General features: G+C 38.1%; 1 protein-coding gene across 2 annotated transcripts; it reads right to left on the bottom strand.

The window, feature by feature from the left end:
* Positions 1-3,014: 3,014 nt before the first annotated feature.
* On the bottom strand, positions 3,015-13,905 carry LOC147864438 (tRNA wybutosine-synthesizing protein 4-like). 2 transcript variants are annotated; one of them, XM_087320524.1, is made up of 6 exons: positions 13,616-13,905; positions 5,264-5,687; positions 4,161-4,258; positions 4,017-4,064; positions 3,804-3,896; positions 3,015-3,617 (listed from the first exon to the last, which is right to left on the bottom strand). In XM_087320524.1, exons 1-6 carry the CDS (start codon positions 13,895-13,897, stop codon positions 3,564-3,566), a joined length of 999 nt encoding a protein of 332 aa, XP_087176650.1. In that variant the 5' UTR covers positions 13,898-13,905; the 3' UTR covers positions 3,015-3,563. The 2 variants fall into 2 exon arrangements, 1 of the variants encoding a protein (XP_087176650.1); XR_015529871.1 differs by having other exon boundaries at positions 3,571-3,617; positions 4,151-4,258.
* Between the last annotated feature and the right edge of the window lie 306 nt (positions 13,906-14,211).

Raw genomic sequence — 14,211 nt, 5'->3', positions numbered from 1 at the left:
AATGAAGCACATTGTCTTCATTTAGATTAAGACTGGCATATTTAGCACTAAACGACATCCAAGACTAATCATCCGGTTTTCTTTCTACTAAACGTTTTTTGTAAGTATTAATTGTTTTCAAATTAAAGTAAGACTAGCGTAGTTAGCACTAAATGACATTCAAGACAATTGACCCATCAAATCTACCCATTAGCACAAAATCCTGCATTTGGCCCCAAAATTTTCAATACGTGCACATTCCCAAGCAAACATTTGACAAACAAGCCTTCAACTAACCAAACACTCAACAAGTGAGCATTCGACAAGAGAACATTAGAAAATCGAACATTCGACAAGCAATCCTTTGACTAGAGAGCCTTCGACAAGCAAACATTCGACCAAAGACCTTTTGACAAGGACCAACATGAAGAAAATGGCAAACTTGAACCAACATTTGACAGACTACTTCAAATCAAAGACCACACTATAAAACAAGTCGGTCCAAACATAAACAAATCAAAACGCCACCACATCCAACCCCACTCGCTACTACGGAGGAGGGATAACCCCAAGGTATTACCAAATATAAATCTCGCCCTTAGCCCCTCCACCAACGTACCTCTCAACACACCCTCACATCTTGGAAGTTCAATTAAAGACCAACAAAACATAGGACATATTGAACCATGGATGATCCAACTCACAAAGGGCGGCATCGAGGACACGCTCACACAAGACATCGAGGATGTCGGAAAGAAAGGAGGCATACACAAGGGAAGAACAAAATCTTGCACTCCTCAAAGCAACATTACACTATCAACAAAACCAACATGAGTCCAACAAAAATCCTCAATCGAGCCACAAGCAACAGTGTTAACTCGCCTACAACATTGTTGCAGTCCATAATGTTATTGGGATGGCCAATTCCATCATGACTTAATATTTGGCATTGATGTGGATTTAGTGAACATTGTTGGTGGTGAAAACAAATCTCTTGTGCCTTTATCACCAACATCATCCTCTCCTAATGTTCATATCTAACAATTGGGACATGCCATAATAACCAAGATACATTCCCCCCTTGATTGTGCCTTGCACCTTGCATAATTGCAATATTCAACCAACCTCCCTCCATACTCAATGAGTCTCTAGGCAGTGCCATAGAGCGTGTCGAATTGATTCTATTTCATTGGGGCAAAGGATCCCATGCTGCCACACTCGGACAGATAGTGACCTACATATTGAGGGCCATTAAAACGTGGTAATTCGCCTAGCTTGATGTTATTTATATCATTGAGCACGCACGAAAAGAGGGTTGCTTTGAGATATGTTGCAAGGAAAATACTGTTCACAAATAGGTGGAATAAGGGAAGTCCAACCACTCGGTAAGGGGTTTTATCAAGTCATCCTAGAGGACAGGACTACGTAAAGAAACTTATACCAAAGTCCCCTTGCCATATCTAAAGCACACGGATTTTTATGTGCAAATGGATACATGGTTTTAAATTAAATGGATATATGAGGGTACAATAGAAAAAGGTAAAGATGTTTCATGGTTTATCTCTGGAACACATGTTGCTTTCCGGTATTTGAAATTCCTTCGAATAGAGGTTGGAGGAAGACCAACATTACTAGACAAGCTAAAGAATAACTTAGGCCCCCCATCTATATGACTTTTGGTGTAGGATATTGATAGGCTGCCTTCCAAAATCCTTATTCTTCTTTTTAAGGTGACCAAAGTTGTTGCATCTAAAACATTGCCCTGGTGCACCAATCACCTCTATTTGTTATTTAAAGCACATGTTCTTTTTACCAAGAATGAGGATTTTGGAAGGCAATCTGTCAATATCCTGCACCAAAAGTCATATAGATGGGGGGCATAAGTTATTTACCCTATTAGTTCCTATTTCAACATCAATCCAAAAGAATTTCCAATACTTGGTAACAACACATTATATTGCAGAGATAAACGAGAAAACATCATTAACTTTTTCATCGAAATCTTCTGTTGTGTGGCCTCTACTAGATTAAAACCATGTATCCATTTGTGCATAAACATCTGTGTATTTCGGATATTGCATGAGACATTGATGTGTTTCTCTACAAAGTCCTTGTTTTCCAAGACGATTTGATATAGCCCCTTACCGAGTGGTTGGACTTCCCTTATTCCACCTATTTGTGAGTGATATTTTCCACCTATTTGGACAAAAAAGGCATAGTCAAAGAAGGAACAAAGTAGAAGAAAGGGCAAAGTCGAAGAAGTGATAGCATCGAAGAAAGGACAGAGTCGGAGAAAGGGCAGGATCGAATAAGCAATAGACTCGAAGAAAGGGAAGAGGCAGAAGAGTCGAAGAAAGAACAAAGTCAAAGAAAGGAGGGCAGAGAGTCAAAGGGGCAAAGTAGAGGAGAAGGGCAGAGTCAAAGAAAGGACAAAGTCGAAGAGAAGATAGAGTTGAAGAAAGGACAGAGTCGAAGAAAGGGCAAAGTCGACGGTAAGTAAGGCAAAATCAAGGAAGGGACAGCCCTAAACCCTAATCCTTAAGGCGACAGAGGTGTTATTGGGTCGTGGGTCGACGGTTGTGCAAGGTATGGAGTGTCTTGAAGTGGAGAAACCGGTGTTGCACTTGTACCACGACAAGGTAAAGAGGGAGGTGAAGGGGATTGTGTGGGAATCGAAGGAAGGATGACAGACTAGGGCGCGGGTGATGGTCGAAAGATTAGGGTAGCGGATGAAGCGATGGGCAAGGAGCGTTAGACAAAGCAGGTAAGTAAGAACAATTGTGGGGGGGTGGGTGAGCAGCAAGGGGCAGGTTGCGAAGAGATTGTGAAGGTCATGGAGCCTTTTGTCCCTTGTCTACGATCTTCCTCTCTATCCCAATCGGTGTGCGCGCTCCCATCGTGCTCCTTGCCAAATATAAATGTGTTATGTAGTGTAGTAAGAGGCGTGTAAAGTAAACCAAAAGATGATTTAACCAATCATTGCAAGAAATAAATATCAAAGTCTATGAATCCTTTTTGAGACAAACAAACAATGATTACTATAGAAAGAAAATGTATTATAAAAGTAACGGGATTAAGAAAATATGTTACATATGCATCAATCTGTTCTATGTAGGCTGCTCATGCAATTTCAAGCATTATACAAACAGTAGAGGCATCTATCAACATTAAGAATTTGCGACATTGTTCTATGCGGGGGTATACGCCAATCATCTAAGATGGCGCAAATGTCACACGTTGAGGATATACGTTCCAATTATATCTAATATGAAGCAAATGTCACATTGCTCTATGTAGAATATAACCTCCGGTTATCTAAAATGGAACATATGCCATTTGTTTCGTGAGTGCATATGGTATATTATCCTTCAGTTTCAAGCATAGTATGAAGATCTAAACCCCAAATTTGCATTCACTTTGGCTCTACGCACTCTTATGGAACCTTACATTCCACATCCTTGACACCTCATAAGCGTATCCTTAAGTTTCGAGAACATTCCATACTATCCCTGAGCCTTTAAATGTGCCCTTCCACATTGTTATCTCCTCATAAGCATATACTTGAGTTTTGGGAAAATTACAAATTACCCTTTAGCCTTCACATGTGTTGAATTCAACATGAACTGCAAATATTTCTCCTTCAATTGATGTCAACAAATGTTTCAAGTTAGTACTACTTCTGTATTCGAAAAACACATTCGAAAAACACATTCACATGCTTCTTTGACATAAATGTTTTGTTTCTGAAACATATCTGTGTATCTTTTTCCCACCAAACACAAAGAAATGACTTAAAGGCAGAGAGACGATGTCAAGAAGCTTACAGATTTTAAATGCAGGAGTGTTGGGCGAAACCTCGCATTCAAACTTGAACCAAACCATACATTCACCGATACACTAGGTTCCAAGGTAAAGACCTGAAGCAATACGGTATTTTGTGCTTAAAGCATGCCATTAAATTTTGTTTTTTGATCATTAGAAACAAAATCACCAGATGGATGGCTAAAAGATAGAAGACTATATGTGAATATATATACCTCATGCCACCAGCCTGCAGGAATGAAAATTGCCTCCCCAGAGTTCAGCTATTGCAATAACCAAATGATGTGTTAATATAAAGCATAACATGCTCGGAAATGGAAGACTGATAAGAAAGCAAAATAGAGAGAACTTATGGGCACCTCTGTCCTGAAGCACTTCACATTCTCGAAAAAGCGAGTATGCTTTTCATGACTTGCAATAAATGCTGATCCAATGCTAGAGACATTGTTCAATTGATCTGCAGGACAATTTGACAACATGGGGCTCTTACAGTTACCACTTATGTAGTCTCTACTAATACAGCAATAATAATAACAAATATCTGAACTTCTTACTACATGATAATTTTTCACAAATTCGATCTTCATAATCATGCATTGATGCAATTTTATAGTAAAATGTACTTAAGAAACTATGAATGATCACCGTCCAAAAAATTGAGCTTCCTAATTCTGCATCAATGCACCATTATACTAGATAAACGTAATCACTAGTGACGATGAAATTTCTATTTCCTTTGACCTTGAAAGTATCCTTTTAAGCAGCTGATTCCGGATAAAAGAGAATGACAATGGGTTGTTTTGCTGAGATGTAGGACAATGAAGCTCAAAAGTAATTGAAAAAATGTATCCTTACTTTCCTTTTAACTATATAATGTGTAGAAAAATCTCATCATTATTTCTTTTGGATCAGTAAAATTTCTGGACATCTAACAACGGTGTGAAACCAATCTTGTAGCCAAAACTGCAAAAGATGTCCCTATCGGCTGAATCTATAAAATATAAAGGGAAAACTAGAACTAGCTAGGAAGATGGTCAAAAACTTAATCTTCCATGGCTAGATTTTCTCATGCGTTTCAGCATCACCTATCAGCGCTCATAGAAGTAAGAGCCACATCTCATGCATAATAAACGTCATGTTTCATGTAAATTTGACCAAAAGTTTCTACAATTCAATCACAATGCATCACTATAAGGTGACAAACATCAAACAGCAGCAAAAATATAGAGAATAGCAGAAATTTATTTGTATACTGTTCACACAAATCAGCTATAGGCCACCAAGCACGCTTTATGAGATAGAATTTCACTTGAATATCCAATTTTTATGTTCAGTTTCTTGAGGATTTTCAAACTTAACAAATACATAATGCAATGTATATATGAGCCTGATCAGAAACCATATGATACGAAACTTCCCTAGAAATCCATTGAAAGCTTGAGGGAGGATATATGATACTAACCTTTATCCCAAGGTTCTGGATAGAGATCTGGAAGATCTAATGGCGAATATAAGTGTAGAACTTTCTTCCCTGACAAACATACGTGAAGGTTATCTAAGGCATCAAAGTGTAATCTGCTTGTCACAATAGCCCCCATCCAAAGATTTACTTGCTTTATGGTGCCTTTGGGAATGAAGTTCAATCTTGTAATAGGATTTACAAACCTATCAATAAACTGGCAAAACTCTTCTGGCATTGAAGATGGGCAACTTCTTTCCGGGAGTGACCTTAGCGTAAGATACAAAACCTGGTTTTTCTTAGCCTTTAGAAGAGAGGAAAATTCTGTTATGAATTCTCCAAAGTCCATGGGTTCTGTTGTGGTTACTGGTATGGGAAACAGAAAGCTTTCATTTGCAGTTTCATAGTGAAGTCGGAAAACATCAACCTGGAATTGATCCACACATAAATGTATGAGCAGACAACTCATTATGCATCCTGGATATAAGATATTTGGACTACATTTAAGGATTTTTAGAAAATTGCTAGCTATTGTGATTTGCCTTATAATTCTACATTAATCTAGTGAAGAAAATAATCAAATAGAAATCATTAAGTGATAAGTATTGTGATTTGAATAATCAATCCAATATAGTTCACTAAATGAACATATTTTCTTGTTTTAAAGTCATTATAATGAACAATCTTCCATATTTATAGAAGAGCAATAATCCCCAAAAGTGTAACATACAGATTAAAACAAATTAAAACAATATTAGAATTTATCTTTGACATGATAGATTTTCAAGTGGTTTATGCCAAAAGGATAAATATAAGTATGACTATTATTAGTCTATCTCATAGATAATGTGTCGGGGACTGGAATATTTCCAGGTTATAGTGTGAACCAGATACATTAACATTAAAAGAAGATGATGATATATTAATGTCCACAAGATGCCAACCATCATTACAAACCACTTTCCCTAGACATGATGTGTGTGTTACACTTAATGTGTATCCTACTAAACCTTTGGTGTGAACATAGTTATAATAGTGTGAACCTAGTTAAGTAACTGTTGGGTGTGAACATACTTAGAATAGTATGAACCTAGTTAAGTAGTTGTTAGGTTTGAATATAGTTATAATAGTGTGAACCTAATAAAGTGGTCGTTGGGTTTCCACCTACCTGTAGATACTGGTTATATAAACCATTCTACATCTTTGTAATAAATGCTCGTTTTTCCTAATCTACTGATATTTCCTTAAGTCTTTTAAGTGATCTCATTGTGTGAGAGTTAGTCTAGGATCCCTACATTTTCCACAAATCGTATCAGAGCAGGTTTAGGTTACTTTCTCTATCCTATCCTTCCAAATAGGCATACATAGATCTTTCGGTTTATCTCTTCCCATCTAAGAAGACATCAAACCTCACCATCAACAGCAACGAAAGTTCGAACAACAGAAAACTGCAACAGACGCGATCTTTCCCTATTTTCACATTTTCAAAACGTAGATTACGAGCCGATTCTTTTGACTACTTGCATGCCCAAATCGGATTTTTGGTTTTGGAGGTACAGTCAAAACAAGTTTTGTCGCAATCTCAAACCCTGATTGCACAGAAATTGCAGCAACCAGTTTTTACCACAACAAAATAAGTTTTCAGCAAACCAAAGTAACTCTTATCTCTCATGTATTTCTTCAATATTATATTGCTTTAGTACATTTTGGTGAATATAACCACCAAGTATTGCAATATCTCATCCATATTTCTTGCTTTTGCAATGGCTGAGCAAACTAATATTTTTCATATGCTTAATGCTGAAGACAAGTTGGATGGTACTAACTATCCTATGTAGGCATATATGATGAGACATGTACTGGTAGCAAATCTGCTATGGGACATTGTCATCGGATCCGATGAACATCCAACTTCAAGTTCTTCTCCAAACTCTCCCTCCCCTTAAGGAACAACTAACACAAACAATGCTTTAAGCTCCACTCAACAATCCATTGCTTCACAACTTAAGTGGGATGGTAAGGATGCTCAAGCCCATGCTCTCATTGCATTATCAGTCAAACGTCACATTGTTCCACATATCTGATCTTGCAGGACCTCAAAAAGTGCTTGGGATGTGTTAAAGAACCTATATGCTCAAAGGAATGAAGCAAGTGTGCTATGCTTAAGCAGCAACTTGAAGAAACAAGGATGCAAAGATGAACCTCCAACTTCAAGTTCTTCTCCAAACTCTCCCTCCCCTTAAGGAACAACTAACGCAAACAATGCTTCAAGCTCCACTCAACAATCCATTGTTTCACAACTTATGCGGGATGGTAAGGATGCTCAATCCCCTGCTCTCATCGCATTATCGGTTAAACATCACATTGTTCCACATATCCGATCTTGCACGACCTCAAAAAGTGCTTGGGATGTGTTAAAGAACCTATATGCTCAAAGGAATGAAGCAAGTGTTGTTATGCTTAAGCGGTAACTTGAAGAAACAAGGATGCAAGAAGGTGAATCCATGGACGCATTCTTAACAAAAATCAAGGACTTCAAGGAACAACTACTCAACATTGATGAGGTGATTTCAGACAAGGAGTTAGTTTCTAAAGTTCTTGCCACACTTCCGAATTCATATCAAAGCTTCGCCACAACAATAAGGCGTCTTACAAAGAGGTAAAGAGAGCTTCAGCTTTGATGAGCTAATCTCCCTTCTCTTATAGGAATCTCAATCCCAAGCTCGGGATGTTCTTAATAGTGGTGATCAAGTTTTTGTTACCTCTTCCAAGTTCAAACGCCAACAAGAACGAAAACAAAATAACCTTCCTTTTAAAGGCAATGATGCCTTGACTTTCCATGTTGAGAAGAAGAAGAAAAGGTGCAATCATTGTCGTAAACCAAGCCATGACATTAGTGAATGTCGAAAAAGGAAAGCTAGTGAAGAGAAGAAAAAACTGACTGGTCTTAATGCTACCACCTCTATTGGTACGAAGGTAGAAGCACGTATTGCTCAACATGAGTGGGCATTCTTGATACATACAATGTATGATCCCTCAAAGGATGACGTATGTTTATCAGTAAGTGACTCTACAGATGCATGGTATTTTGATAGCGGTGCTTCTAAACACATAACTTCTTGCAAAAATCTCTTTGTCACACTTGAAGATGCTTGTCATAAGGCGGGCACCGTTGCTTGTGCCAATAATGCTTCTTACATCATAAAATGCATTGGTGAAGTTAATACTACAACTATCAAAGGGGATGTAGTCACCTTGAACAATGTTCTCTATGTCCCTGGCATAAAGAAAAACCTTCTTTTTGTTTTTGCCATTGCTATGCATCGATACCCTGTCCATTTTCTCTATGACAAATGCGTAGTACATGATCATACAAAGGGCGATATCATTGTCATAACAGGTAGTTTGTTCAACAGCGTTTACAAACGTGACATATATCAGAAATTTGATAAGCAAAATGCATTGGCAGTGGATGCCCAAACACAAAGCAATTTTGAACTATGGCATGCTCGGTTCGGCCATTTAAATTTCAACAGCCTTGCAAGGCTCAGCAAGCATGATATATGGTATGCAATCTTCCTTCCATTCATGTACCATCTAATCATGTTTGTGAGGGCTATATTCTAGGAAAGATGCATAGGTTTTCATTTCCAAAAGATGCAAATGTTTTGGCAACACACAAGCTTCAACTTGTACATAGTGATGTATATGGCCCAATGAGAACACCATCAATTGGAGGTTATCTTTATTTTCTTACATTCATTGATGATGCTACCCGCCACACTTGGGTATATCCTTTGAAGGAGAAATCCAATGTCTTTTCATGCTTCAAAGAATTCTTACACCTTGCTGAAAATCTTAGCGGTCACAAACTCATAACTCTTCGCCATCGATAGAGGGGGTGAGTACATGTCTCAAGAGTTCAATACTTTCTTGAAGGATAGAGGTATTATCCATCAATGCACCACTCCATACACACCACAACAAAATGGTTTGGTTAAGAGAAAGAATAGATCTCTCATGGAGATGGCAAGATGCATGCTCAACAATAAGAAGCTACCTCATAAGTTTTGGTTGGAAGTTGTAATGTGTGCAAACTATGTTTTGAATAGATGCCCCACAAAAGCAATAACAACTATCACTCCATATGAGGTTTGGACTGGTCACAAGCCAAATGTTGGACACATGAGAATATTTGGAAGCTCGACTTATGTATTTGTGCCACCACAACAGCACCATAAGCTTCAAGACAAAGCAACAAAATGCATCTTTGTTGGCTACAGCAAAGAAAGCAAAGGTTATCGGTTGTTTCAGCCCACTACTGGTAAGATCATCATCAGCCGGGATGTGATATTTGCTGAAAATGCAACTCAACCACTTGTGGATTGCTCCAAAGAACCAGTTCTTGATCAACCAGATGCATTTGATACTTTGTTACCATTGCTCCAAAACGTTGTGTTTGAAAGTGATCGACTAACCCAACCTCATGGAGGTAATGTGCAAGTTTTGCATCAGCAAGAACATGCTCCAAACAGAGATGTAGAGCAGCCAAGCAATGCTCAAATTGATCTCTTGTGGTTGAAAATGAGCAACCAGACATTGTTAATAATAATGCTAATTTACAGGTCATTAACCCACATGATTTTGACATGGAATTGGAGGAAGAACAAGTCTCTTCTCAGCAAGCAAGAACAGTTCCTAAATGGCTGATTAACACCCTTATGGACTGCAAACTCAAGTTTCCTCTTTAGGCTAAAACCCGGTCAACTAATCAGCAAGCTGAACTGCCTTATGTGCATCATGCTCTTATCGCTGAAATTTGTGATGAGGAACCACTCTCAGTTAAGTATGCATTAGCACATGACCATTGGGTTGAAGCCATGAAATCAGAACTTGGGTCCATCTACATGAACAACATTTGGGAGTTATGTGATCTACCTAAAGGTAAAAAAGTAATTGCCACCAAGTGGATTTACAAAGTCAAGTGTAATCTGGATGGAAGCATTGATCATTTTAAAGCAAGACTTGTGGCAAAAAGGTTGTTCCCAAAAGGAGGGGATAGACTATGAAGAAACCTTCGCCCCCACTTCAAAGATGACTACAATCAAAGCTACAGTTGTTGCAGCAGCAATTAAGGGATGGAAGGTTCACCAATTAGACATTAAAACCACCTTCTTAAATGGAGATTTAGAAGAAGAGGTTTATGTAGCTCAACCTCCAGATTTTGTCATTATAAGTGCAGAAACTAAAGTTTGCAGGTTACTTAAAGCTTTGTACAGCTTGAAGCAAGCACCTCGACTATGGAATGCAAAGATCCATGCTACCTTCTTCAACTCAGTTTTGTGAACACCCCAACTGAAAGCAAACTCTATGTCCGAAAGTATGGAGAAAAATTACTAATCGCCGTGCTTTATGTTGATGATTTGTCAAGACCTGATGAGCAAGAAATTGCAAATTTCAAAGCTGGTCATAGTAAGACATTTGAACTTACAGATCTTGGTCATCTCCATTACTACCTCAGCATTCAATTTATTACTGTTGAGGGGGGACATTTTTCTCAATCAATGAAAGTACATTGAGAAGCTCCTACAATGATTCAGATTTGAAGACTGCAAGCCAATCTCCACTCCTATAGAAGCAAGTTTCAAATTCTCATACCAAGACAAAGGAGAACCAACTGATGTACTCTTATACCAGCAAGTTGTAGGTTGTTGGATATTTTTGTGCAACACGCGACCTGTCATTCAATATGTTGTTTCTCAATTACGCAAGTTTATGCACAGCCCTCGAACAAAGCATTGGCAAGCAACCAAGCGAGTTTTCCATTACCTCAAAGGCACTAACAGCCTTCACTGATAGTGATTGGGTTGGCTGCTACAACACTCGTGTCTCACATAGTGGTAATTGTCTCATGATTGGCAATTCCTATGTTTCCTGGCTCAGCAAGAAGCAGCCAACAGTGGCAACATCAAGTTGTGAAGCTGAATATAGAGCAGCATTCAGCGCTACAGTAGAGTGTGTTTGGCTCAGGAGATTATTGTCCGATTTGTCTCTTGAGGAACCATCTCCTACTTGTATATTTACAGATAGTCAAAGTGCTTTGGATATTGCAAGAAAACCCGTCTTCCATGCACGAACAAAACACACGGAGGTGCATTAGCATTATGTGAGGGAGCAGTTCCATTCTTCCAACACCTGGATAATGACCACATTCAAGTCCACACCATTCACTTCAGGGGGGTTTGTTACATTTAATGTGTATCCTATTAAAGCTTTGGTGTGAACATAGTTATAATAGTGTGAACCTAGTTAAGTAACTGTTGGGTGTAAACATACTTAGAATAGTATGAACCTAGTTAAGTAGCTGTTAGGTGTGAATATAGTTATAATAGTGTGAACCTAATAAAGTGACCATTGGGTTTCCACCTACCTGTAGATACTGTTTATATAAACCATTCTACATCTTTGTAATAAATGCTCGTTTTTCCTAATCTACTGATATTTCCTTAAGTCTTTTAAGTGATCTCATTGTGTGAGAGTTAGTCTAAGATCCCTGCATTTTCTACAGTGTGAATGCGCATCCGTATGATGGAACATCTTGCTCTCTCGAGTATCTGTGATTGGGCATCAGCTAGTCGTGCTCAGAAATTTCCTTAATATTGAATATTGAAGTGGCCACAATAGTACTCAACTTAGATCTGTATTAGCCAGTTCTCCATTTCACATGGAGTGATTCTAGTATAGCTGCATAAAACATTGATTCATGTTTTCCTATCCATTTCCTTTCCTATACATGCACTTCCAGATATTATTGAAACCAATTTTCAGATGTCTTTGGATCAATCTGGATGAAAGAATTTTTATTTAGGCGCCTTTACGTGGTAAGCATCAAATTTCCCATGCAGTCTCGAGGAGGAAGTTGTAAGGCATTGTCCTTACATTAATAAAAAAATTGTGAAGGGAATAAAGCTCTACTGATCTTCTTCCAATTTCTATAAGCATTACAGAGTATGAAGTTGTACACTTAACCTCTAATGATGATGATACTAAATTGAATTGCCATTAGATACAGTCCCAATATAGAAAAAAAGAAAAAGAAAGAAAGAAAGAAAAATAATAAAAAGTTATCAATCCAAGGCAAGATACAAGCTAGCATCAGAAGTGAATTTCAGAATTTGGATCCATGTCCCAACGGCCATGATGGCCATTACCTTCCAAGCACAAAATCATCCATGCTCACAAGTAGAACCAAGGGCTTGATATAATATTGAGAAGAAAAACATATAACAGAATCTATTTATACTTTCAAATCTTCACCCCATCCAGGACACTATTTGTCTCAAAATAAGCAAAAGAAACAACTAACCAAACATTCACAACCCACCTTAATAGCGATGAATTTCCAAATCCTCCTCCATTAATGCACAGCTTTAAGGGAATCATTCACAGAAAGAAATCTCTCTTCCAGCTCTAGCGTGTTTTTTATTCACTTTTTCAAGCGTTGACCACTTAATTCTCTCACACAAATGCTTTTCGATCAAGCATACACCTTGGAAAAACATCACAAAATGTAATTCAAAGAAAAAATGGTTGGATAAAGAATGTCATGAAGCTCGAAAGCATCTCATACTTTTTGTATGTAGTCAAGGATATGGAAAATTCTCAAAAAAAATTGCATGAGTATAAAAAACACAAGCAAAGTCTATAGGAAATTACTCAACAATTTCACCAAACACAAGAAAAAGCAAATTCATGTGGTAAATTATGGTGGAATCTATAGGGAAAACGTGTTGAGAGTTATGGTGACTTAACTCTTAAGACTTGTCAATGCATTGTAAGTTTATAAGAGTACGGATTTGTGTGTGTATAAATCTAAGAGAGCAACATAAGTCTCCGTTTGATTTTCTTTCTTGAAACTTACACTCCATCGCCAAGAGTTTATGATTGGCAAAAAAGTTCGTTCCACATAATTTATACCCCGTGTTAGGTTTGCCATCATACTTCTCAGCTCTGTGAGCATATAATGTAAGCATATGTTGGCATATATTTTAATTACCTAAATTGTCTCCCATACAAACCCTATCATATACTTATACACATACAAACATACGGGAGAGACTCAAGAGACTCAAACATGCACATATTATTTATATGCGTGTGTGCATACACCTACATATGCACGTGGCTCAGAGAGACACAAACATGCATATGCATGATACATTGACAGGCACATACATATACATGCCCATATAGCATATATAGATAATGAGACCCACCTAAATAACAAACATATGCACCTCTGCACACATGCGTGCATAAGTATATACATAGAAAGAAAAAGGCGGAGAAAGGAACCTGAAGGATGCCGTTGAGCATGCTTTGGAGAGCCGAAGAGAGAAGAGAGAAGGATGGGGAGGAAGAAGCCATGTCGTGATGATGATTGGGTAGAGGAAAGGCTGCAGGGGTGCCTGCATAAGTGGTGGCACCGCCGAAGAGGGAGAGGTCGGAGGGAGGCGCTGGGAGGCGCAGGACATCCTCGCAATTGGGCAGCAGACACTCACGTAGACGCTGCCCAAAATGCTCCAGAATCTCCTGCCCATTCATCATCTCCATCTCCATCTCCATCTCCATCTCCATTCTTTCTCTTCTCTTCTTTGTAATTCCAGTTAACCCTACAAACAAACAATCGGCAATAGTTCGGTTTGAACCGAACCGGACACGAAACGCGGCTTAACGGTTCAATCTGTTCGGCTCGGCTCAGGATCTATTTTATTTTATTTTTGACCGTTCGGTTCAGTTCGGTTTAAATGGTTTGATGGTTTTTTTTTTTTAGACAACCTTATCATTTTTAAGCTTAATTCTCACATTTTAGGAAAAATCTTTAAATTTTGAAATAATGAAAAAAAATTAATTTTTTAAATTTAAATTTGAATTTTGACCTAAATTGAAAA

Source organism: Azolla caroliniana, unplaced genomic scaffold (assembly GCF_043228905.1).
Source record: "Azolla caroliniana isolate FFs.n. ecotype wild unplaced genomic scaffold, voAzoCaro1.0.p SCAF_5, whole genome shotgun sequence".
NCBI classification, from domain to species: Eukaryota; Viridiplantae; Streptophyta; class Polypodiopsida; order Salviniales; family Salviniaceae; genus Azolla; species Azolla caroliniana.
Note: the sequence above shows the minus strand (reverse complement) of the source record. Positions and strands in the feature narration are given on the sequence as shown.